This window comes from Carassius gibelio, chromosome A19, assembly GCF_023724105.1.
Source record: "Carassius gibelio isolate Cgi1373 ecotype wild population from Czech Republic chromosome A19, carGib1.2-hapl.c, whole genome shotgun sequence".
NCBI classification, from domain to species: domain Eukaryota; kingdom Metazoa; phylum Chordata; class Actinopteri; order Cypriniformes; family Cyprinidae; genus Carassius; species Carassius gibelio.
Window position 1 is genome coordinate 30,819,678 of NC_068389.1, and position 27,544 is coordinate 30,847,221.

The 27,544-nt window shown below is 35.2% G+C and overlaps 1 protein-coding gene across 2 annotated transcripts; it reads left to right on the plus strand.

Annotated features, from left to right (window-relative positions):
• The first annotated feature begins 1,290 nt into the window (after positions 1 to 1,290).
• On the plus strand, positions 1,291 to 21,045 carry LOC127934841 (gastrula zinc finger protein XlCGF57.1-like). Of its 2 annotated transcripts, XM_052532371.1 has the most exons (3): positions 1,291 to 1,348; positions 1,469 to 1,797; positions 17,988 to 21,045. In XM_052532371.1, exons 2-3 carry the CDS (start codon positions 1,542 to 1,544, stop codon positions 19,136 to 19,138), a joined length of 1,407 nt encoding a protein of 468 aa, XP_052388331.1. In that variant the 5' UTR covers positions 1,291 to 1,348; positions 1,469 to 1,541; the 3' UTR covers positions 19,139 to 21,045. The 2 variants fall into 2 exon arrangements, with proteins under 2 accessions (XP_052388331.1, XP_052388330.1); XM_052532370.1 differs by having other exon boundaries at positions 1,347 to 1,797.
• Positions 21,046 to 27,544: the final 6,499 nt, after the last annotated feature.

Below are 27,544 nucleotides of genomic sequence, written 5' to 3' on the forward strand. Positions count from 1 at the left end.
GAATTCCATTATCTCAAACACAGAGAAAGTTGTGGCCAAAATAAGACTCAACTTTACCCCCTAGTGGAAGAAAACGTCCCCAACAACGCATAAGGGTTAAGCACAATTTTCCCCAAAATAAATACATTATTTGGAATAATAGGTGCATTCAATTTTAAAAAAGATCTATATTCTATAATAGTTGGTATGAAAATAATATTGTGTTAGTTAGACAACTCTTAAATTCAAATTATAATTTTTTATCTTATAGTGAATTGCTGGAAAAATGTGGGTTTCCACTAACGCCAAAAGAGTATGTTGTTGTATTTTATACCATACCTCAACAAGTTATTCATTTTGTAAGGGCTTGTGGAAGTGATTCTTCTGATGCAATATTTGTTAAAGGCAGCATGTTTATAGGAGATATTGATATTTTGAAACATAGGTGTACAAATAAATAAATTAGAAATATTATAACTGGTGAAACAGCTACTCATAAAAGCTTGTTGTGGACTAATGTATTTAGGAATATAAACTGGAAAAAAGCTTGGTGTATTTGTGAAGCGTACTGTTTAAATAATAAAGTAAAAGAGGTTACATTAAAAATTTTACATGGTATATATCCAGCTAAAAGTGTGTTAAAGAGGTTTAAGTTAGAGATTGATTATTTATGTGATTTTTGCTCAATGAAAAAACAATCTATTGTCCATCTGTTTTGTAATTGTATATACACAAAAAAAATATTTGGGTGGATGTGGAAAATTTCATTAGAAGGAAAATAAATGTTATATTTAAATTAAATAATTTTGATGTTTGTATGTATTATTCCAATGAAAATAACAATAATAATAATCATTTTAATTTTATTGTACAACTGTTTATTATTTTGGGAAAATTTCATATGATATTCATATGATATATGTAAATAATTTTGATATTTATATGTTATTCCAATGAAAATAACAACAATAATAATCATTTTAATTTTATTGTACAACTGTTTATTATTTTGGGAAAATTTCATATGAACAAGAAGAAATGGTCAGGATGAAAGCCAAATTTTATTCTATTTAAGACTACTGCAAGGAAGGAAGACTTGTCATATTTTTTAACAATATTCAGTTTTTTGATTAATCAATCAATGGTTTGTATACTCTGGCATGTTTTTATCTGTGCATTAATATGTACATTTCTGTTTATCATTGTATATTTCTGGTTTCTGGTTAATAATAATTTAAAAAAAAGAGTCTCGTATTGTCCAATATTTTCCCCGTATTATTACCTTCCTCTCACCGCTTCACTCTCCAGTCCAGCGGGTGGCGCTAAACACATTTATTTGCCAAACACCATTATACCTCAAAGGAAGAAGGTTAGTTTCACCGCGCTCTCTGTTGTTCTGTCGTGATGCTGTTAGAAAAGTTTCTTTAAATAGAGAAATAACGTTTTTGAATCAGGTCAATAAATACCTGTAATATTCTGGTCCTCACAGTCGAGACTAAGTTTTGAAGCAAGCAGGAATATCTGGAGGAGTATCATCTGACCTGAGATCTGCTGCTGTGAAGATGGAGTTTGTTAAAGAAGAGAGTGGAGAGAACACGAGTGAACCAGAAACCCGGAGAATAAAATACGAGGAGCCAGAAACCTGCAGAATAAATCACGAGGAGCCAGAAACCAGGAGAATAAAACAGGAGGAACCAGAAACCCGAAGAATAAAACACGAGGAAACCGAAACCTGGAGAATAAAAGACGAGGAACCAGAAACCCGGAGAATAAAACACGAGGAACCAGAAACCTGGAGAATAAAACACGAGGAAGGAGGTAGGTGTTTATTCTTCGTTAATCTTTAATGAATATTTGTGGTACATTCACAGATCGTTTTTGTAAAAATAAGACCTAAACTATCATTAAAATGTCTTAAATCCATGTTTTAAATTTCTTATGGAAATGTGAGTGAATAGACACTGAGGAGATTTAATTATTCTTTAATTGTTGATTGTCTTTAATAATTATTTAATCATACAACTGTTGAACTCAGAGCGTGTGAGACTATATTTTTTCTACGCTAGTATAAAACAAATTTTAAGTGAGTCCTTATAGGACTGTGGTTATTTTAAATCAGTTGTAAATCACTATAAATCAGTTTTAAATCCGTTGTAAATTCACCTTAATTCACTAGCAGTTTTGCAGCAAGCTTTGCAAACAGACTTTTACCGTGAAATATATGTGACCCTGGAGCAGTAATAAGTAACACGGGTATATTTGCCAAAAATAAATTGTATTGGTCAAAATTATCAATTTGTCTTTTATGTCAAAAAGTCATTAGGATAGTAAAGGTGCTGTAGGGAACTTTAGTAAAAAAAAAATATGTTTTACACATTTATTAAACCTGTCATTATGTCCTGACAGTAGAATATGAGACAGATAATCTGTGAAAAAATCAAGCTCCTCTGGCTCCTCCCAGTGCTCCCATTGCCATTTGCAGAAACTCCATCGCTCCCGATAAAAAAATAACCAATCAGAGCTGCGGTCCGTAACTTTTTTTGTGTTCAAAATTTAGAAAAAATTACATAATTAGCGAGTACACCATGAATTCATTTTCCAAACCGTGTTTTTAGCTTGTCCTGAATCACTATGGTGCACCTACAATAAGTGTTTATATTCGGACTATTTTAGATTGCTTCGGGGATACCGCGGCGGAGTAACCCAGTACCTTTGTGATTCTTCATAGACATAAACAGAGAGAAGTAGCTCCGGCTACGATGTTCTTCCGCAAGACGCAAGCAGTTCTGTTTATTAACCGCTAGAGCGTCAAAAGTTCCCTACCGCAGCTTTAAGTAAAGATCATGTTCCATGAAGATATTTTGTAAATTTCCTACCATAAATATATCACAACTTAATTTAATTTAATTTTTTATTAGTAATATGCATTGCTAAAAAATTATTTTGACAAACTAACTAGGCAAAAACAACAACAACAAAAAAACTCAACAAAACTTAATATATTATAATTTTGTCAAGAATTATTAAAAAATCGACAGTAAGCTCATAATTTGTACTAAAATAGTCTAGTCTGGCTATGTCTATATGTATGTTTCTGCAAGGTCAGAAAATATGCAAGGAGTCATTTAATTGTTTAGTAATAAACTGGTGTTTTCTGTGTCGCTGCAAAGATCAAGTTGAACGCCAGAGAGAAATGCACATTTCATATGGATTACATCTTCAGAGAGTAGCCCGTTTATTTTGGTTTGAATATTTTCGTTTAAAAGAAGACATTTCAAGCTGTCTGTAATAAATAGCCTATATTTCTCAAATCTGTGAGGCACACGCTGAGTTTAGTTCACAAGTGATCGTGCCGGCGCCTTATTACATTGTCTGCTAGGCTATATATTTGCTTCTTATTTATTAAATACGGGCAACTGATTGATAAAACATTGATCAAAATTAAGATACAATTTATACAAAACGAAAATCTTTTAAAAAGAGTTTTCTGTAAAACAAAACTAAATGAAGTCGTCAAAATCATGTTTTACCCAAAACATCGCTGTTTCTCCCCATGCAGTCTTCTTTGCCACCTCCATCTCTACGTCATCTTCATGCCAGTTATTCGGCCAAAAAAAGTGTAGTTCTATGTATTTTAAAAATGTGTCTAGTACTAGGACCTGACCGACCGCGACCCGAATATCATAAAAAATATTTTTGAATGACTCATTACCGTTATTCTGGATCCTCATTTTGGATCAACCCACGCATAACTGTTGTGTATCAATGGTAGTAAAGACTGTATTAGGCTAATTCTCCTATTACGGTATTAAGTTAATTATTATAATGTGTTATTATCATTTTTATTAGGTGGCCTATTATAACACGTCCAATATTACTGGAATTGAGAACTGCTAAAGGAAGTCTTCTTAATAGCAATGCAGTTATGATCATGGAGGTTTATTAAGCAATTATAATTTTGACATATAACTTTTCTTAATTTAAAGGCTGAAATGTGAGGTTTACCTTTTTCAAAGTTTTATTTGACTCATTTTTAATAATTGTTTACATGTTTATTTACATATACGTTAATATACATATACAGCGAAAGTTCAGCACTCAGCCTGAGGGACTACCTTAAATACAGCTCTCCCGCGAGTCCTGAAAAAACCCAAAGTTGAGTTGTATCAAGCTTAAGGCCATAAAAAGTTTTAAATACATTAAATGTTATAAGAAGTGTTTTAATTATAATTTCAAGAGGTCTTACAGTTGGGGACAGAAAGACAAGAGTCGCGATATGGCTGGATTAAACTTCTAAAGGCAATGATGTCATTTAGTATGAACACTGTACATTTCAAGTCAACATGCGGCGTGAACATCTTTATTTGAATGTATCTGCAGGGAACTAGGGTTGCAACAAACGGTTATTTTGATAATCGATTAATCTAACAATTATTAGAATGATTACTAATAATAATGATTACCTCACACACGTCTCATCTGCTCCAGTCAAAAACTGCTTGTACTGTGCATTAAGTCATTCCCACAGTGTAGGTGCATAGTCCTGGATCCATTTAACGTGGCAGGTAAAAATGGGTACTTACTCGTCACAAAAGTCAAACAAAAAGGTTCGAAACAAATGTGAGTTTAATCAAAACACAAATTTACAAAACCCAGTTGGTTCTTAAATCCTATGACATTGCATTTTGAAATTACTTTAACTCGAGATTCCTTAAACGTTTAAACACAAGTTTTATCCACAAATTACAGCAAGAAACCTATACATAGAAAATACCAAAATAAGCTCTCAGAGAAAGTTACAGAAGTTATTACTTGCAAATCAACACTCTAAGCTAACAGTTAATATAAAAATTATTTACATGTTACTAGGGATGCAAAATTATTATTTTGATAATAGATTTATCTGTCGATTATTTTTACAATTAATCGATTAATCTATGTACTTATATTTTAGTTTCGCCCATTTTTTCCAATTAAATTATTAACCAAGGGTCTTTATCATTCAACATAGACTTTTTAGAGATTTTAACCATTTTGCATGGTCATATCCTCATCAAAAATATACCTGAAGTTTTGTTTTATTATGTGTTAGTAATCCTTTGTCAAACTCTTGTGCAATCAAAACACTGACCCATACTCCCAAATTTCACAAGGAGATTTCAAATAATGTTTTCACCATGGCAGTCCTTAGAGCTCCTAAAATAGTTTAACATCCCGAACAAAGCTTAAGGAATCTTTCAGAAAATATTTTCACGAAGAATAAGAATAAAACAGAAAACATTTGCAGTACATTGCATTTTATTATTTTTTTCCTGTAAACACACAACTTATACCTGGGAAACAGCTTTATAGCTTATGCTGTGAAATTTTAAACAATCCTTCGTATAAAGTGCCAGTGGCATGAAACCTGAATGGAACTCACATTTTAATGTAAAATCCATCAGAAGGTTGTCCAGAAAAAAAAAATGACACACACAAAAAACCTACTGTGTGAAAAAGAGCAGTGAATACTCAGAAAAAAAAGTGCATTTCAAATAGGGTTGCACGATATTGGGAAAAATTTACATTGCGATATTTTATTTTTCTGCGATATATATTGCGATATGAAATAAAAAAAATTCTTACAAACAAAAATGGGGTGAGCAGACTTACATTCTCATTTTAAATGATTTAAACATCGACACCATCGTGTCAATTGATTAATATGCGCGAGGGAGAGAGAGCAAGACAGCGCTGGTGTTGTTTGAAGACATTGAGCGTGCGGCCGGGGCTCGCTTTGCGCGCGCGCTCTCTCTCTCAGGCCGGTGACCAGGCACGTGCACAGGTAGGGCTCAACATGTGCAGAGCACATGCCCTTTTTGCCCTTACACTCCGAAGTGCCCTTTTTTTGGTGTTTTTTTTTTTTTTTTTTTTTTTTTTTTTAATCAATGCTATTGGTCACCCTTTACGCCTGTCTGTCTGTTTTACCAAATTAAAGTTCTTAAAACGAGCTTGTGTAAATCTTATTCGATCCTCAAGCTGTCAGTAAGCTGATAACTCCGCCCCCTCTATATTCATTGAATCAACAGAAGTTCCACAGCAGCCGCGCAGTAGACAACAGCTGAGCTGAACAGTTTTGCGAAGGGTAAATAAATATCTTGTTGTTTGAATAAGTACTACTAAACACTGTCTATAAAGGCTCATATTTTATTTATTTGATGTCTGACTGACTCACTGACTGAGACATGTGGGACGTCGCCTGAGAGAGAGGGCTAGCATTTGCCATCTAGTCATAGCCAACACTTAAATAGCCTGTGCACACAGTTGCATTTCATCTTTTATAAAATGCTAATTTGGCCAAATGCATTTTACCACAGGAAAAACTGAGCGCTCCGTCTATATACCTAAAAAAACTAGTTTGTAACCTGTAGATGAAAATGTAATGTGATGCCGGCAGCGGCAGGCACCGTCGCCGTTTTAATGACGGACAGAAAAAAAAATCACATTTGCACACATTCGCTGGTCAAAAACTATATATTGATAAGTAATACAACAACATAATTTGTTTTTACCATCGGGAAATCATAATAGGTGCGCCCCCCGCTGTTTCGTACTGGAACTTACACAAAGCGACGAGCGATCCTCGTCACCTAACATATATTTCTTAGAAATTTCTTCTTTGATTCATGATTGCTGATAGACTTAATTTATTAACATTTAGGCTAATCATGTTATGATATACTCTCTGTATACTCTCTGTATAAAATGTTGTAAAACATGGTTTTACTACAGTAATGTAGTAGTAACTAAAAAAAAAAAAATTACAGAAGATCACTGAAATCTTTATATTTTATCATGCAGAATGTAATTCATGATTCATTCCAAGGCTTCATTTATTTGATCCAAAATACAGCAAAATCAGTAATATTGTGTAATATTTTTACAATTTTAAATAACTGTTTTCTATTTGAATATATTTTAAAATGTGATTTTATTTTTGTGATCAAAGCTGAATTTTCAGCATCATTACTCCAGTTCAGTACTCTTCAGTGTCACGTGATCCTTCAGAAATGCTTTTCACTGCAACTGTACTTTTCACACTATTTTCTTTTATTTTTTCATTGCTGGCTTATTTTAGGGAAAGTGTAGTGAATAAGAGACCTTCAAGAGACCAACATCCCTGGTCCACCACAGTATCAAATTTTTGCCAGATACATGGGTAACAGAAGGTTGCTGTTGTATTAGATTTAAAGAAGCCCTTAAAACCCTGTTTATCTATATTATCTAATTATCTAATATTATTATTATGGTTGTTATTAATCGTGAATAAATCTAAAGCTTTTGAGACTATTATTTTGTGTTATTGAATTTGTCATGAAGATGTAACCATTTCTTCCTTTTATGCAGGCTTACTAAATAATCTTGATATAAAGGGGGGGGTGCCCTTTTTCAGTTTCAGCACATGCCCCTCAAAAGGTCTGTGCACGGCCCTGCCGGTGACAGGTGCAATATAAATAGGCGTCGGCTCTATTTCTAGCATGCACGTGTTTTCCGCGAGGCTTGAGCCGCGCCTGAGACGCGCGTCTCACGCAGGCAGTCTGCAAGTTCTAACCTGTTAACATGGGAGCCGAATTAAAAACGGACACGCCACGCAGCTGAGATGCTTGCGCCACGAATCTAGTGTGTCGCCGGCCGCGCGCTCGCGCTCTCTCTCTCGCGCGCGCGCTCTTTGGCCCATACAGTTAATGAATAACGGATCAACTACGACAGCCTACATCGCACATCCTGCGATGTGACTATCGTGGATTTGTACATCGCGATATCGATGCTTAAACAACACATCGTGCAGCCCTAATTTCAAATACATTTACACATTTACCTCTCTCATTCAGTCATAATTAGGCTGCAAGACTGAATTATGAACTGGTAAACGACAAACTGATTACAGAACATGTTTGTAAATCTTTAAATGTTAACTGTTAAAAAAGCAATGTTATTCGTTTTTATGACTAAACATTTGCAAACAACATTGTACATTGTATCTTCCGCTTTTTCTTTCTTTTTCTTTCTCAAGCTTACTCCACTGACGTCTGTCTTCACCATCTAGCTGAATGCTGCAGACGCAGTTCGGGAAGCACGTGACATAAAACGAGGCCAGCTATTGGCTGTTCTCTACTTCTCCTGCTGTACTGGCTGAATAAAACCTGCTGTGGCTCATTACTGCCACGCTTTAGTCAGTGCAGATTTAAAATATGCACAGAATGAGCCGCTTACGGCAAATAAAAGTTGTTTAGCAACTAATCGATTAGTTGTTTCAGCTCTACATGTTACAGTAAATTGGCTCTTATATACCAGCCCCTAATTACATTTGTTTTCAACAAAACAATTACTAAACAATTTATACCAAATTTCTTAAAGATAACATAGTCTTGACTGAATCAAAAAGAAAACTTTCAATGTGATGATAACCTGAAATTAGGCAATAAACAGATCCTTCAAATAAGACTACAAATCTGCCTCCAAAGTAAACAAAGCTTAGTAATATTAATTATGCAAGAGAAAATAAGACTCCTGGGTCTCTTAAAATGAACAACTAAGTTTCCTTTTTAGAAACATTTCGTTTTTATTTTTTAAATGCATAGAATGCAATGCATACATCAAAAAGAAACCTTTAATTAGTACCCATTGTTTCTCTGTACTTGTACTGTGAACAATGACAAAGTTAACAGATGAATTGAGTGCATTTAAGTGCCATTCAGTTGGGGTTTTAAATAAAACATTTTCTGAGATGCACATTAAACACATAAAACATTAATTTAATTTATATTTTAATTATTGAAAATTAGGCAAACTTAACTTTTTGGAAAACAAAGGCGATTAACTATTAAAAAAACATGGAATAAACCGGGTCCATTGTGTGATTAAACCTTAAAAAAATAATAATTTATTTTTGTAGTAGGCTATGTACATTCTGCTGACGTACCTTTATGCTGTGTTCACACCAAACGCGAATAGAGCGTCTGGCGCGAATGGTTTCAATGTTAAGTCAATGCAGAGGCGCGTTTACGCGCGTCTGGAGGTCTCGCGGCGCGAATGGGGCGTTAAGCGCGGCGCGGAAGAAGCGAATTCGCCTCATTCGCGCGTCTAGTTCGCGCGAATTGATGCGCGAATAGAGCGCTTCGCGCGAAACGCGCATTAAGCGCGAATGGTGCTTTTTTTGCATTTAGCGTTTGACGCGAATTCGCGACTGCCGCCCGAGTTGAAAAATTTGAACTTTGGTGTCAATTCGCGCCGCGTTGACCAATCAGGAGCCTGCTAGGAGTCACTCATTCAAAAGTATGTTCCTGCAGCCTCCGGTTGTGCAGGAATACCCTTCTCCACTCATTCAACAAGGAGGAACGACAGATCCCAGATAGCAAATGACATGTGGCCCAGTTCTGGCCCACATCTCCCGTATTCTTCTGGCCCACATACCGCGCGGAATGACGGCGATGACTCAACCTGAGTCTGTCTGACAGAAGTCAGCCGCAACTGTACCAGATCCATGCCGCATCTCACAAATGGCATGGGCGACACCTGGCCCAGATGTCAACCACGCCATTTCTGAGATGTGGCCCAGATCCGTCCCAGTTGTGGCTGACTTCTGGGTTAGATATGGCCCATATTTACCCTTTCTAGACACAAAAGAATATGTAATTCATCCAGAATAAAGAAAACACTCATGTAGTCTAAACTGCTTTATTAAAATATAAAAATTAGACAAATAAATATACATGCATGAATACAACTGCATGTGTAGATATAAAACAAATACATTTACATTATTACAAAATAAAAAATACAGATAAATATTTATAAATATAGTTAAATACACATTAACATTAAATTTACATTTAGCAGACACTTTTATCCAAAGCAACTTACAAATGAGGACAATGGAAGCAAAATCAACAAAAGAGCAATGATATACAGGTGCTGGTCATATAATTAGAATATCATCAAAAAGTTGATTTATTTCACTAATTCCATTCAAAAAGTGAAACTTGTATATTATATCTATTCATTACACACAGACTGATATATTTCAAATGTTTATTTCTTTTAATTTTGACGTTTATAACTGACAGCTAAGGAAAATTCCAAATTCCGACGTGGCAGAGAGGAGTGAGTATGAGATACATTCAGATACACTGGCTGATTCAGTCTTCTGAATTGGGAGTAGCGAACATGCATTATAAACTTCTTTCAAATTAGAATCTGTTGGGGAGATAAAATGTGCAAGATAACGTATATGTACTAATAAAAACATCAAACAAAAAGCATCAAACAAAAAAAAAATGTATCTTTTACTCTCCAGTACTGAAAGCAGAACTGATAAGGGAGCCCTTGATACTGTGACACAGCTCTTTCAAATTAACATTACTTTTTTTTGCAGTGGCGGTAGTTTGTATGTCCATCTATAGTTGCCATCATCTAAGGTCTTTTGAGTACTGGTATCATCAAGTCCTCGCAAGTCCTGTGCTGTGCAGTTTCTAATAACCCTGGCATGGACATTTGCAGAAACAGGAAGGCAAAGGGAGAAAGATTAGCATAGCTGCTGTTCATATAATTTCAGGCAATGTGCACTTTTTACTATTTCATCAATGGAGTACATTGAGTACTATTTTTAATCTAGTAGGTTTAAACTGAAATAATTTTTCTAGATCCCTTAATAAACATTATTTGTTGTCTGTTTTTGGGGAACAGACCCAGTCTCTATAGAATGGACTACATATGCCAGAGTAACATTTAATATTTTTTAATAAAATGTAACTGGGAGGAACATCATAACTGTAATTTACACAACCATTCAAGAGTTTGGGGTCTGTAAGATATTTTATGCATTTATAAAAAATCTCTTATGCTCACCACGGCTCCATTTATGGAATCAAATTACAGTAAAATAGTAACACTGTGACTATTACAATTCAAAATAACTCTCTTCTATGTGAATAACATGGTAATATATATATATATATATATATATATATATATATATATATATATATATATATATATATATATATATATGTATGTGTGTGTGTGTGTGTGTGTATAAGGTGCATCTTGAAGAAATGTGAATATCATGAAAAAAGTTAATTTTTTGTAACTTTTATATTAAAAAGTTAAATTTTTATATATTCTAATTTTTGATGATTAGAGCTTAATTTAATGAATGTAATTATTGCATTTAAAAGTATAAAAAAGGAGTTAAACAAATATTATTTAATTCTTTAAAATGATTTTTAAAGAAACTTTGTCCTGTGGTGTGACTGTACAGGTGTCACAATGGAGGACTTTTTTTTTATCACACCAAAGGACCTTTCAGCCTTTTCTGTCAATTAATGACCTTGCTATTCCAAGCTAACCTGTCATTAGTGGCAAGCAAGACACATTTGCAAAATTTTCTAGGATTATGTAGCTTAACATGCACTTTTTAATAAAAAAAAATATATAATTTAGGGGTGTCATATTAATGCACAACAAAGCATAAAACATTTGTAGTGGTTTCAAAAAAGTTCAAAGGACATGGTGTCACACCAGAGGACATGGTACAAAAATGTAAAAAAAAATCGAATAACATTGCAGCTTCATAACAGGTCTGTGTAGGTCAAATAAATGTGTGTATGTATTTATATTATGTGTCCTGAAATATTATGGGCGTCCAGTACTCAAAATAGTTTTAGAACTACTGACTGGTAAAGTAAGGTGATCTGCCAGGACGTGTCTTCAGAAAATGGAACATCTGGTCACCTGGTATAGGCCATATCTGGCCCACATACAACAAGCCAGAACTCAACCTAAAACCGGTTTGTCACACACGGGCCAGATCTGGCCCACACACAGCAAGCCACGACTCAAATTAAAGCCGGTTTGTCGCACACGGGCCAGATCTGGCCCACACACAGCAAGCCACAACTCAAATTAAAGCCGGTTTGTCATACACGGGCCAGATCTGGCCCATAAACAGCATGCCACAACTCAAACTAAAACCGGCTTGATGTGTGTGGGCCAGAGATGGCCCATATAACCTCTGCCGCTGCCAGAACTGAGCCAGATGTGCCATAGTTGGCCCAGATGAGGCCCGGATATGTATGCTATCTGGGATGTTGTCAGTGAGCAGTCAACCGGAGCTATATGACAAAAGTTCATATTTCTATAGAGACAGGAATAAAAATGACCTATATATATATATATATATATATATATATATATATATATATATATATATATATATATATATATATATATATATATATATATATATATATATAAAACATATTAATAGATAAATTGAATATAGGCCAAATATAAGAAACGTTTCATTTTACCCCAAACGAATTATATTTTATCTTGAACCACTAAAGACACATCAGAGCCAGCGGCAAATGTCAGAAGATCTAGCCGAGGTAAGGCTACTCTCGGCGGATACATGATGACAGAGCTCCCGCTGATCGCATGGAGCTCATCTCCGAGATCGGCGAAACACATTTTTTAAATAGACGCTGTCATTATAAATAAACCGCATATTTGAGTTTAAAACAACTACATTCTCGCCTGAAATACTTTTAAAACTACATTTCATGACACAGTAACAGTAATATTTTGAAAATTATCCGAATAAAAATGGCGGTTGAAAATGCTGCTTGAACTCAGCTGGCAGAAGCCCCCCCATGACGCGAATTCGCGTCTGTTGTGAAGTTAATTTCATGCGCGAATGAAGCGAATTACTCGCGCGAATGATCTCAAAATGGTCAAGCGGCAAACTAGGCGCGGTAGACGCGAATTTGACGCTCTCGCGTTTGGTGTGAACACAGCATTACAGTTCTGTGTATGTGATGTGACGCTAGTTTTACTCAAATCAAACGGTCAAATGCTCATGAAGTGACTGTCAGAGCAGTTCTCGAGATGTTGCTCATGTGTTCATGTCCTAATTTAGTGAGACAGCAGACGCTGAAATTACTGGAGTGCCACACGTGCTTTAGTGTGCGTGATAAAGGAACTCGCGCTTCTGCTCCATTCATTAACAGAGACACATAGAACATGCAGGATTCATATTTAAATAGACTGTTCCGGCTTAATATTTACAGATATTAGTCCATATCGTGATGTAATTGCAATGACCTATTTTTGATTAATTCATTAAAAAATTTGGCAAATTCTGTGCCATTCTGCGTTTAACTGTAAAATACGTTTTTATGTCTCGATTCCCTCCGCGTTTTCTGCATCGCGGAAATCATAGGGCCCTAGTTGTGGTATGCCACCTCTATCTTGCAATGGACACACACCACGACGTTCTCTTCACGTTTGCCCGCGCCCTCAAATCAAAACACTGCTGACTCCTTGCAGTATGCGACTTCGGACGCAGCGCTTGTGTCTCCTTCCGATTTGTGGGTGACGTAAACACGTTGTCACATTAAAAAAAAGTGTGTCTGCTTCCCGAACAAGAGGTCAGGGTCAGCCGATGGCCGATATGTACTGCCGATTTTAAGGGCCGATATCGTGAAGTTTTCCCCTTCATTTGCATGGTATAATATCACACTAAAAATTTGTGGATGCACAGCATTTCTAAACTTATCATCATTTATTGAGCACTGACTTTCAAATAAAGTCAATCATTTACATAAAAGTTTTAGTGCATTTATCAAGTAGAATTTCTCAGGTTTGTTGGAACATAAATGTAAATTTAAATATACATTTAAATACATACAATGTTAGAAATAAAAAACAATTATCTGAAAAATATAAAAAAATTAAATAACAGTAGTGCTGCAAACACACTAGCAACCAGCAACATTTGTGTTTGCTATGAATGACACAGAACAAGTGCATTCTAATTTCAAACTTTGCAGTCTGTTCATTATTAAAATAAAATACAGTCAACCAAACATATAAAAGGTTACACTGGTCTGTTTAAATAGACCGTAGTATACTTGTCCACTCTGCTGTTATGCACGTTTTTGCTCATGTGAAGAGGATGATCTTTTCCGTATGGTTTACATAAAAAAATATTATAATTTAACATTCAGATACATTGCCAGTATAGAAACATTTGGATATATGCAGAACGAGACGTGAGCAATAACCTCCAAATACATCTAGTCAAACCCGACCTCGCTCATCCTCATATGGATCGGATAATTTTTCAGATCAGCAAAAAAAAAAATAAAGAAAAGAATAGAAAAAGGCCAAGACAAATAATAAACATACGTTTAGTCTTTTTTTTATTAACATTAAATTATTAAAATAAAATATATGTAATCAACTTAAAGTGCACATGGCATACTATCTTTTTAAGGCAAGGCAAGGCAAGTTTATTTATATAGCACATTTCGTACACAATGGTGATTCAAAGTGCTTTACATAAAAGAAAGTAAAATAATCGTGAAGAAAAAAAATAAAAATAAAACAAGCAATTTTAAAACTTTGAAAATGATTGAAACATTTAAAAACGGTTAGAAAATTATAAAAATTTAGTGCAATCTGTTCGGACATTGCACAGTGCTCATTCAATAAATGCACAGCTAAACAGATGGGTTTTGAGTCTAGACTTAAATGTGACTATTGTTTTAGCACATCTGATCTCTTCTGGAAGCTGTTTCCAACTGCGGGCAGCATAGTAACTAAAGGCGGACTCCCCTTGTTTTGTGTCAACCCTTGGTATTTCTAACTGACTTGATCCTAGTGATCTGAGTGCTCTGTTAGGTTTATATTCAGTGAACATATCTGCAATATATTTCGGTCCTAGGTCATTTAGTGACTTATATACGAGTAAAAGTACTTTAAAATCAATCCTAAATGTAACTGGAAGGCAGTGTAAGGACCTGAAGACAGGTGTGATATGCTCAGATTTTCTGGTTCCAGTCAGAATCCTGGCAGCAGCGTTCTGGATGAGCTGCAGCTGTCTAATGGTCTTTTTGGGAAGGCCAGTGAGGAGACCTTTACAATAGTCCACCCTGCTGGTGATAAAGGCATGAACAAGTTTCTCCAATTCTTGGCTGGAAACAAAACATCTAATTCTTGCAATGTTTTCTAAATGATAGTATGCTGATTTAGTTACTGCTTTGACATGACTACTGAAACTAAGGTCTGTCTCCAGAATCACACCAAGATTCCCGACTTGATTTTTAGTTGTTTGACCCCTAGAGTCAAGGTATGCATTCACCTTGAACACTTCATCTTTGTTTCCAAATGCAATGACTTCAGTTTTTTCCTTATTTAACTGAAGATAGTTCTGGCACATCCAACTATTAATTTCATCAATGCATTGGCAGAGGGAGTCAATGGGGCTGTAGTCATTTGGAGATAAGGCTAGGTAAATCTGGGTATCATCAGCATAGCTGTGGAAAGCAATTTGGTTCTTTCTCATTATTTGACTTGGCTAAACAAGAGTGGTGCAAGAATTGAGCCTTGTGGGACTCCGCATGTCATGGACGTCCACTTAGACTTATGCTCTCCTATACTCACATAATAGCCTCTCCCTTCTAAGTATGATCTGAACCATTTGAGTACCATCCCAAAAAGCCAGACCCAGTTTTCCAGTCTCTCTAGTAATATGTTATGATCGACAGTGTCAAACGCAGCACTGAGATCTAGCAATACCAGCACCGATATTTTGTAAGAGTCACAATTTAAGTGAATATAATTTATTATCTTAATGAGTGCTGTCTCTGTGCTGTGATGTGGTCGGAAACCAGATTGAAAATTGTCCAAGTATCCATTTGAGTTTAAGTATTTGTTCAGCTGATTAAAAACTACCTTTTCTATAGTTTTGCCTATAAAAGGAAGATAAGATATTGGTCTAAAATTGCTCAAAATTGTGTTATCAAGATTGGTCTTTTTTCAGGAGGGGCTTAACAACTGCAGTTTTTAGGGAGTTTGGAAATGTCCCTGAAAGAAGTGAGGTATTCACCACTTCTAAGAGATCTGCTTTTAAGCAGTCAAGCACACTTTTAAAAAAAGAGGTGGGAAGTGTGTCAAGACAACAGGTTGACGATTTTAGTTGTTGAACTATGTCTTCCAGAATTTTGCTATCAATTGTTTCAAAAATAGACATAGTATCATTTTGATATTTTGGCCGAATCTGTCTGACCTCTGCATTACTTGAGGATGTGCTAATCGCCTTCCTGATATTTATGATCTTCTCAGAAAAGAAAGAAGCAAACTCATTGCATTTGCTGTCTGAGAGCATTTCACTTGGAATCTGACTTGGGGGGTTTGTCAGTCTCTCAACAGTGGATGAAAAAAAGAGTATGAGTGTTATTTAAGTTTAAGTTTGAGAAGAAATTCTGTCTAGCTGTGGCTAGTTTCACATTAAAAGCATGAAGGCTCTCTTTATAGATGCTATAGTGAATTTCAAGTTTCGTCTTCCTCCACATCCGCTCGGCTTTTCTGCATTGTCTTTTCATAGTCTGAACTGCTGTTGATCTTCTCCAAACTGATTTCTGTCGGTTTGTTTTCTTACTGACTATTATTGGAGCAATATCATCAATAACATTCTTAACTTTTGAGTTGAAGGAATCAAGGAGAATATCAACAGAGTCTGCAGAAATGCTTGGTGTTAAAGATATAGCCTCCATAAATAGTACACTTGTGTTCTCGTTTATGCATCTCCTTCTGACAGAGACCGATCTAGATTCAGTGGTAGCAGAGATCAATATATCAAAGAAAATACAGAAGTGATCAGATAGTGCTATGTCCTTAATAACAATGGATGAAATGTTTAGACCCCTACTGATGATAAGATCCTGAGTGTGTCCACCTTTGTGTGTGGGTCCATGCACATGCTGAATCAGGTCAAAAGTGTATAGAACCGTTATCATTTCTTTTGTAGTTTTGTTTTCTGCATTATCTATGTGAATATTAAAATCCCCTGCAATTGCAAAACAGTCAAACTCTGAGGAAAATATTATTTATAACATTTCTGTGACCTCTCCAACAAAGGCTGGAGAGTATTTTGGAGGCCTGTAAATAATAATAAACATAATGCGTGGAGCACCTTTCAGCACAATCCCTAGATATTCGAAAGACAAGTACTGACCAAATGACACTTGCTTGCATTGATAGACATCTTTAAATAGAGCAGCTACACCCCCACCTCTCCTAACAGTCCTGCAGACACTCATGTAAGTGAAGTTAGGAGGGGCTGCTTCATTTAGGATTGTTGCACTGCAGCTGTCTTCTAGCCATGTTTCATTTAGAAACATAAGAAACATGAGAAAGAGAACACATGTTTTGTAGCAGTATAATGGTCCGTGGATAAACTCTTAAAGGGACCGCAGTCCAATATTCCTGCTGCTGTCTGTCATGTTAAGTTTTTATTCAAGTAAGAAATACTACAGAAATTAATCAAATGTAAATTAAGTTAAATTTGAGTAGTGGTCACTGTAACAAAATAAATACAAATTAATGATTACCATTAAAGTTATAAAACATATTCAGTCAAGACCAGAAAGTAATTTTCTTTCTCTTTTGTTAAACCGATCAACTTTTTTAATAGCTCTCTTTATTGTATTGCATTTATTTATTTTTTCTTGTTCTATTACAATTTTTTTTAAACAAAACTTTGCACTGAAGAAAATTATATATATATATATATATATATATATATATATATATATATATATATAATATGCTGTCAGTTATAGCTTTTAGGGGAAAAAAGTCAGAATTAGCAAAATTCGGTAGATGACACTAACCTATAAATTTGACCGGAAATCTGAATCGGCCAAGAAAATTGCAATTGGTGCAGCTCTATCAAAAAAAACCCTGTTTGCTGGAGCTGTCCATGTGTAGTGTTTATTTACAAAATAACATCGTATTCTACTGGTCTGGCAGCATAATACAGTGTTTTTAGATATTTTCATGGATCTGTTTGAAAAGGGAACAGTTTTGACATTGTTTTAATAAGTACACACACACTTATTACACACTTTTTATTTTTCAAAGATATCCAATTGATTTTCATCTTTATATTGATTTAATTTTAGGTCTGATGAAAATTAAAGAAGAAAGACAAGATACAAAAGAGGTGGAAGAGATGTATCCGGATCAGAAAGATCATGATGTCAATGGAGAAAAATCATTGAGTCGCAGCACCAAAAAAACAGAAGTCAAGAGGCCTTTCAGCTGCTCTCAGTGTGAAAAGTGTTTCACACGTAAGGGATACCTTAAGAATCACATGTTAATTCATGCTGGAATAAAGCCTTTCACCTGTCCACAGTGTGGAAAGAGTTTCATAAGTAAAGGAATCCTGAGGGATCACATGTTAATCCATACTGGGATAAAGTCTTTCAGCTGCTCTCAGTGTGGAAAGAGTTTTATACAGGAAAGTCAACTTGAAAATCATTTGGTAACTCACACTTCAGAAAAACCTTTCTCCTGCTCTCAGTGTGGAAAGAGTTTTAAAAATAAATCAAACATTAAGAGGCACATGTTAATTCATACTGGGATAAAGTCGTTCAGCTGCCCTCAGTGTAGAAAGACATTTACACAGAAATCAAGCCTTAAGGGTCACATGTTAATTCATGCTGGGATAAAGTCTTTCTCCTGCTCTCAGTGCGGAAAGAGTTTTACACATAAATCATACCTTAGGAGGCACATGTTAATCCATACTGGGATCAAGTCTTTCAGCTGCTCTCAGTGTGGAAAGAGTTTCAAACAGAAAAGTCATATTAAAAAACATTTGGTAACTCACACTTCAGAAAAACCTTTCTCCTGCTCTCAGTGTGGAAAGAGTTTTAAAAATACTTCAATCCTTAAGAGGCACATGTTAATTCATGCTGGAATCAAGTCATTCAGCTGCTCTCAGTGTGGAAAGGGTTTTACACAGAAAGAACACCTTAAGAATCATTTGGTAACTCACACTTCAGAAAAACCTTTCAGCTGCTCTCAGTGTGGAAACACTTTCACGTTTAAATCAACCCTTAAGAGGCACATGTTAATTCATACTGGGATAAAGCCTTTCTCCTGCTCTCAGTGTGGAAAGAGTTTTACATATAAATCAAGTCTAAAGGATCACATGTTAATTCATACTGGGATTAAGCCTTTCAGCTGCTCTCAGTGTGGAAAGTGTTTTACACTTAAACCAAACCTTAAAAAGCACATGTTAATTCATACTCTGGTGAATTCTTTCAGCTGATCTCATTGTGGAAAGAGTTTTACACACAAAGGACAACTTAAGATTCATTTGGTAACTCACTCTTCATAAAAGCCTTTCTCCTGCTTTCAGTGTGGAAAGACTTTTACCCAGATGAAAACCTTATGGCTTGTTTCCACTGAGCTGTATGGTACAGTCTAGGGCTGCACGATATTGGGAAAAAATGACATTGCAATTTTTCTGTAATGTATGTAATGTTCTGTAATGTTTCTGTTTTCTGTATTTTATTTTTCTGCAATATTTTTTTCTTACAAACAAAAACGGGGTGAGCACACTTACATTCTCATTTTAAATTATTTAAATATCGACACCATCATGTCAATTGATTAATTATGCGCAAGGGTGAGAGAGCAAGACAGCGCTCGTTGTTTGAAGACGGCTCGCTCTCTCTCTGTCTCTCTCGTCTCACTTGCATGTGTTTTTCAGTCCTGTCAACGATAAACTTTAACTCTATGATGGTTAAGCTGTTTAATTAATCCGCAAATCACATTCGTCAAGGGCCGGGGAGCAGCTGGCCCATACAGTTAATGAATAACTGATAAACTACAACAGCCTACATCGCACATCCTGCGATGTGACTATCGTGGATTCGTACATCGCGATATCGATGCTTAAACAACACATCGTGCAGCCCTAGTACAGTCCATTACAATTTGGTACAGGGAACCCTGATCAGACTTGTGTTTCCACTGCCAGTATTACCTTTACTTGGTAGATGTGGTTTATGCCTGAAAGTAACGAATAACAATGAGCCACAACAATAAGCACAACTCTGCCTCTTTTTGTTGAACGAATGGAACATTTTTTGTTAAATGTCAGTTTTAATGACCAATAATAACCCTTATAAAAGGATGAGTACAACATGTAAGAGGCTTATAAAAATTTTCTAATTAAGTAAATAAAGTGTAAGACCTCGGTGAACAAGCAACAGCACAAGAACAAACTGCACAAGTGGCTACTTCTGCCAATTGAATTAAAAGAGCCTATTTTCTCCCATCTGCTATCTGAACACCATTAATGGTTAAATAAAGGGGAACAATTGTCTGGACCGGAAACGAATGGCAAAAAACCTATGTCAGCATTAGGAGAAGTGATAACGTGATTCCACAACAGAGGACGTCTGTTCCAAAATACCCGTGCTCATCAGAAAACTTGTCATGAGCTAATCACGTGACGTCGTCATCCTAAGACGGTTTCCTGTCAGCTGTGCTGCCAGCTCCTAAAAAGGAGGTGATTTAATTAACTCTGATCACAAGTTTCAACCCTGCAGGAATCATCAATAATCAATGGACCACAACAAAGGGAACATACAGTGTGTCCCATGACTTGTGATTTGCTTGTGAATTTTTCTAAAAACTGAACATTTCAATAAATAATCTCAAAAAGGACAACCATTTGAGGAATCTGAAGGGGTTACTGTATTCACAAATAATGTTTTATGTTTTATATTTGTTTGATGTGTTCAAAATGTAATCAGTGCAACTTTAACCAATGTTTTATTGGTTTTAGCAGATAGTGCTGTTAAATGTAAGATATGGAAAGTTTAGTGTTGAACGAAAGCTCACATTATTTGCTGAAACTTGGAGTGAATGAAATGTCCAAACTCTGTATTGTGTGCATATTATGACACTTTATAATGTATGATCCAAAGATCCACAATGGCGATGTCGCATTATGTTTAATCAGTGTACAAAGAGAAACAGTACGGGGTGTGTTTAATGCTGCGTACACACCTAAAGATTTTTTTACATCTTAAATTCAAAATGTTGAAGACCACAAACATGAAGATTATTATTTTTTTGCTCCTATAGTGTGTGGTGTGCCATGATGTGACAAAGACAGCTCACCACACACAAACAGAAAAATATAAAATTATAAATACACTGTAATTTTTGTGTTTTTAATCACTCTGATGTAAATAAGACCAACACTCATGGACAGCAGAGCAAAACGAGTGAGGGACGCCTTATCCACCTTGTATCATGCAAAAGTTATGATTCTAGTCAACCAATCAACGTTCTGCAGTAAGTTTAACTACTCGACTCCACACCATCCTTCAGCCAACGACCAAGACATCACTTCCAATGACTCCTGAACTCCAACCAATCAACAACCTACAGAAACCCCTTTTCTGCAGCCATGCCATACAAAATGAATTCCCTTAAAAGGCAACACAAGTAAAACCACCAGATTCTAGTTGAATTGGTGAATTTAATATAAAGTTTAATTGGGTTGTTTTTAACTCAACTGCTGGGTAGTTGGGTAATTAGTTTTTAAACCAGAAAAAAGAGCTGATTATTACAAAAAATAATGGGTTAATTTGATTTCATAAATGTTTTATATTTTCAAAGGTCATTTTTTATTTATTCCTTTTAAAATCATATTTTAAAATTAATATACCACATGATAAGTCAAAATTGTATCAGATTTATTATTATTTTCAGCACATTACACTTTATTATACTTTGCCTCAACCAAAACTCCAAAGAACTTCAAGGTTTAGTAAAACATTTTGAAACAATTCAGATTTTTAATCCATATGCAGATAAAATTAAATTCTAAATTTCTGTACATCAAGAACAACTGTTACAAAGCAGTATTGTTTTTAGTCTACAGTATAAACACAAAAATAAAACTATGAAATACAATCTATTGCACATTTTTTATAGGTTGTGAGAAAAATGTGGTGGTTTTATATGTTGTTCCAGAGTTAACGTCTTCTGGGGGGTTGGCATCCAGACTGAAGATTGTCTAATTCCTAGTTTCCTCAGCATGCAAGTCCCGAGACAGAAAGTGAGAAGCAAATAGAGATGAAACTAGTGTAGCTGCTATTCTAAACAAGCAAAGATGATGTGTTCAACCCATGCAAAAGAATGAAAATGTGATAGAAGATCAGATATAGCTAAAGAATCAAGTTACAATATACATTGTGTGAATGCTTGGCTAAAAAGATGTTTTTAATCTAGAATTATACTGAGAAAATGTGTCTGAACCCTGAACGTTATCAGATTATTATTACATCTGATGACCCCTTTAAATGTATTATTCATTGTATCAACAATGTAGTGTATCAAAGCAAATCAGACAATTTCAGATTCAAACAGAACAGTGTTGAGACACAAAGAGCTGAATTCCAGAGGCTCAAGACAAAAGGATGAACATAAATCAGATCCCAGCACCAGTTTGAAGTAAGTCTAACCAACCAAATCTTTCACAGCTTTGAACAGCTTGAAGCATTAAAACAAAAGAACATTACTGATAATTCAACTCGGTAAGGAGATTGTCAAATTTGGGTCAAGTAACCAAGATCAATGGTCAAAGAGACACATGAACATCACATGTAAATCCATGATAAAAATCAAGAGCTAAAGACTTCCTCAGATTGACTTCGTCCACCTAGAAGACAAGAGACTGAGATTCTTTCAAGACCCTTTTGACCTTTTGTTCCTATGCAACATTTCTGTACATCAAGAACTGTTAGAAAGTAGTATTGTTTTTAGTCTACAGTATAAACACAAAACTAAAACTATGAAATACAATCTATAGCCAGTTAAAAAAAAAAATTACACAAAAATGTCATTGATTATTGTAAATTTAAGGAGCATCGTCAATTGTGCATGAATCACATTGCAAACAAGTATTTAAAACATTTGAGCGTTTAATTGTGAAGATAAAGCCATCCTCCTACGTGTGAACATTAGAAATACATAGAATTACACAGTAGAGATGGAATATAACACTAATATAAGAAAAACTGAAAATTAAAAATGCACTAGAAGTAAAGGGGTAAAACTTATAGGCTAGTTGTTTAAATTAATGTACAGATATGTTATTTACAATTGTGCAGTTTACAAAGGTAACATTTTTGGTTGAGAGATCAAAAAGATAAACGATGCAGATTTATTTTCACAGCTGCCTTTGCTCACATTGTGCCAATATTAGTGAAGGGTACTGTAAATAATTGAATCCGTTAAATAGATAATTAAAAATAAATGAGAGAATAATTAAATAATAAAAAAGTAAAAGTAGTAAAGGATTAAATGTCATAACTGTTGTATCCAATGCAATAGATCCAGTAAATGAAGTGCTCTCTCCTAATCAGTCACAAGAAACTGACACAAGCGCATTAACCGTACAAGTTTTGCAAAGAAGACAAGATGAAGACATTACGAAAGAGAAGAAGGAAAAATACAGAAGAAAGTCTCCAAAGCAAAAGAAGTAAGAAACTGTAAGAGGGGAGGTTGAGGTTTTAAACTCAGAAAGTCCTCATCAGCGTCTGTAAGAGAGAATAGACTTTTTACATCCTGTGAGCCAAAAAGGAAACAGGTGTTTCTGCTCATTAAGAAGAACGCAAGATAATTAGAGACACTGCTTGTATACTTTGCTTTGCAATGCAAGGTGTTAAGGGTGTAAACCTCTCATTTTGCAAACGAAAAAGGATGCACAATGTAGGTTTTTGACCAACTTCCTTCACTTTTGATGTCTTTTCCAGCAGGTTGTAAACTGGAGTGAGTATTCACTCCCAGACCCATATGAAAATAATATATTGTTGTTACCATTTTACTTTTAACTTCATAAAACAGATAATTTGCTTCACATTTCAGGATAAAAAGAAAAACATTTAATATGAAGGATAATTCTTCTTACCTCCCAGACTGTTATGATCTATTTGTCCTTATTCTTTTTATTGTGATTATATAGGCTTATCATTAATTATATTTTTTTTCTTTGGTATGTTTTATGAAATTTCTGCTGAATTGTGGGCTTTCCTGCAGCTTTTGGTGTGGATGGTTATAGCTGATGCTCCTCTAAATAGAAGAAAAAGTAAGACCGACATGTTCATTTAACCTAAATCTGTAAGTTGCTGTCTTGATGAAACACAGTTTGTATTTTAGGATCCTCAGATCCTTTATGTTGTTGAACATATTTAATAGTTCTCCCTATAGAAACATAATATTTTAAAAATAACAATTTGAAGATCAATGTACCTCATTCATGGAAAGTTTCAGGTAAGTATAATATATAAAATTGCTCTAAAATGATTTTAAAAATTGTAATACAATTGTTTACTTTCCACTGTTATATTGGGTTAATTTTCATGTTCAATAATCATTTCAGAGCTGATTCAAGATTTTAGGAGAAAGAAGAACGGGGTGAATTTGAAGAGAAAAATCATGTAAAAAGTGGAGGAAAAACCCAAACATAAAGATTTAAAGAAAAGAAGAGCCAAGAAATGTTTCACCTGCACTCAATGTAGAAAGAGTTTGACAAGCAAAATGAGTCTTGATGTTCACATGAGTGTTCATACTGGAGAGAGACCATTCACTTGTAATCAGTGCAGAAAGAGTTTCTCATGCTCATTAACACCTAAGAAGTCACATGAACATCCACACTGGAGAGAAACTGTACTCATGTGATCAATGCAGCAAAACATTTATGAGAACTTCAGACCTGAAGAAACACTTGGTAGTTCATAAACAGGAGAAGCCACATTCATGTCATTTGTGTGGAAAGAATTTTTCACGTCCAGAACACTTAAGAGTGCATCAGAAAATGCATTCTGGAGTGAGAGAGTACATGTGCTTTGTGTGTGAAAAGACTTTTATTTCAGCGAGCCATTTTAAAGTGCATGAGAGGATTCACACTGGAGAGAAACCTTACAAGTGTTCACATTGTGACGAGATTCAGTGTTTCATCACATCTGAAAACACATGAGATGATCCACACTGGAGAGAAACCTTACAAGTGTTCACACTGTTCATTCATTACCAAAGAAGCTGGCTGTTCACAGAGTGCTGTATCCAAACATGGTAACAGAAAGTTGAGTGGAAGGAAAAAGTGTGGAAGAAAAAGACGCGTAACCAACCGAGAAAACTGCAGCATTATGTGGATTGTCAAGCAAAATCAATTTAAGAATCTGAGGGAACTTCACAAGGAATGGACTCAGGCTGGGGTCAAGGCATCAAGAGCACCACACAAAGACGTCTCAAGGAATTTGCTGAACCACAGACAACGTCAGAGGAGTCTTACCTGGGCTAAGGAGAAGAAGAACTGGACTGTTGCCCAGCGGTCCAAAGTCCTCCTTTCAGATGAGAGCAAGTTTTGTATTTCATTTGGAAACCAAGGTCCTAGAGTCTGGAGGAAGGGTGGAGAAGCCCAAGTTGCTAGTGTTAAGTTTCCACAATCTCTGATGATTTGGGGTGTAATGTCATCTGCTGGTGTTGGTCCATTGTGTTTTTTGGAAACCAAAGTCACTTCTCCCATTTACCAAGAAATCTTGGAGCACTTCATGCTTCCTTCTGCGAACCAGCTTTTTGAAGTTGATGATTTCATTTTCCAGCAGGTTTGGCACCTGGCTACACTGCCAAATCACCTGGGCTTCCAGACCACCTCAGCAGACCCACAAACTGATCAGCTCCATGCCACGCTGAACTGAGGCAGTCAAAGTATTGAGTACATGTACAGTAATTGAACATACTTTCCAGAAGGCCAACAAGTCACTAAAAGCATTTTTATTGGTCTTATGGAGTATTCTAATTGGTTGAGATGGAGAATTGGTGGGTTTTTCTTAAATGTGAGCAAAAATCATCACAATGAAAAGAACCAGAGGCTTAAACTACTTCAGTCTGTGTGCATTGAATTTATTTAATACACGAGTTTAACAATTTGAGGTGAATTACTGAAATAAATGAAATTTTCCATGACATTCTAATTGATTGAGATGCACCTGTAGTCTTTTTGATGGATTTTGTACTTATTTGTTTTGTTTTAATTCCTATATTGTTTATTTGTTTTTATTGGTGTTTATGGTTTATTTTGTCCTACAAGCAAAATCCTGATCCATACTTTATTCCAGTGGGTGGCAGTAATGCACCAATCAGTTGGGATGCAAACTGCCAATAAACATCAAAGAAGAAGATTAATTATATTTTGGGTAGACTGTTTATGGGGCAGTTTGGAAAAGAGGCATAAATGTATCATATACAGTTAAGAAAGTTCAGTCTGCAATAAATAAAGATTTGAGATTATATTGTGGGGCATTTAAAATTTACCCTACAGTCTCCATGCAAGTTGAAATGGGAGAAATACCATTGGAAATAACACGGAAGCAACTGAAAATGGTATACTGGGCATCTTTGATGGGACACAACAATGAACACCCTACTAAAACAATATTTAAAAAAAAAGTTGGGAATATGGACAAAATAATATTAAGAATATTGTATAGAGGAAATAGCGGAATCGATAGATGTAAAATATCAAATTCAGTAATACAGTAGGCCTACACGTCAGCAGTTCCACGATGGAAGTTTTAATGCCTATAGCCTATTAGATCTTTATTTAACAGTTGAAGTGAAGAAACAGGATTATGACCAAATAATAATAAGAGTTATTCTGTATATTTACAGATGTTTCAAAATATACAGAAACTATGAAAACAGTTATTCCACAAAATTAAATAGTTATTGAGAGAAGAACCACATATTTTTATTATTATTATTATTATTTTTTTTATTTTTTAAATCTGTATTTATAGCAAAAATATGAATTAGGAAAGCTCTTATAAATGCATTGTAGGATCTTTGGAAGGAAGAGAAGACTCTAAGACATCTAATTCAAATGGAAGTTGGAATACCTAACAATGACATGGGATTGATAAAATGAGAAGAGTTTGTAATAATAAGAATTAAAATAGCAATAAATGGATATCTAAACCCAATTAAGAAACATCTGAATGGATTGTGGATTGGTATTTTTGAAACTGTGAAGCATGTACTGTTGCATTGTACAGCATATAACAACAAACGCTAGAAGATAAAGTAACAGAAGAAGATGGAAGCATGATGTTAGAAGATATATTAAGTAACCTAAAAGGGAATTAGAATATTAGATATGCTTTGTTAAAATATCTTAAAGATGCAGAAAGTTATTATTTATTTAGTATGACATGCACATACATATGTGATGCTCCACACTCCAGTTCAGATGGTGGTAATAATGCACTAATTTTGGGCTGGAGATTTTCCTGGTACCTGGCAACACTGGTCCTCATCCAGTTTCAGTTTGTGGTGTAAATTATGATTCTTTCAGTTCATTTTCAGTTCGTTCACCAAAATGATTCGTTCACTGATTCGTTCATTCAACAAATCACATGCTTCATCACATCTCATACTAGAAAGGTTGAGTAACTCTTTGACAGGATGAAACAGTTCACAGAGATACCCGCTTCACCGAGCTGCCTATGCGCTGTTGTGAAAGGGAGGAAGGAGGAACTTCAGTGAACGAGAAATATGAGTCAGTGGATTACGAGAACGATTCGTTCAACTAAAAGATTTGTTCAAAAAGAACGATTCGTTCACGAACGACACATCATCACTAGTTTCAGTC

Coding starts and splice junctions, on each gene's coding strand:
- LOC127934841 (XM_052532371.1), top strand. CDS start 1,542: ATGGAGTTTGTTAAAGAAGAGAGTGGAGAGAACACGAGTGAACCAGAA. Junction 1,798..17,987: donor AATAAAACACGAGGAAGGAG/GTAGGTGTTTAT, acceptor ATTTAATTTTAG/GTCTGATGAAAATTAAAGAA.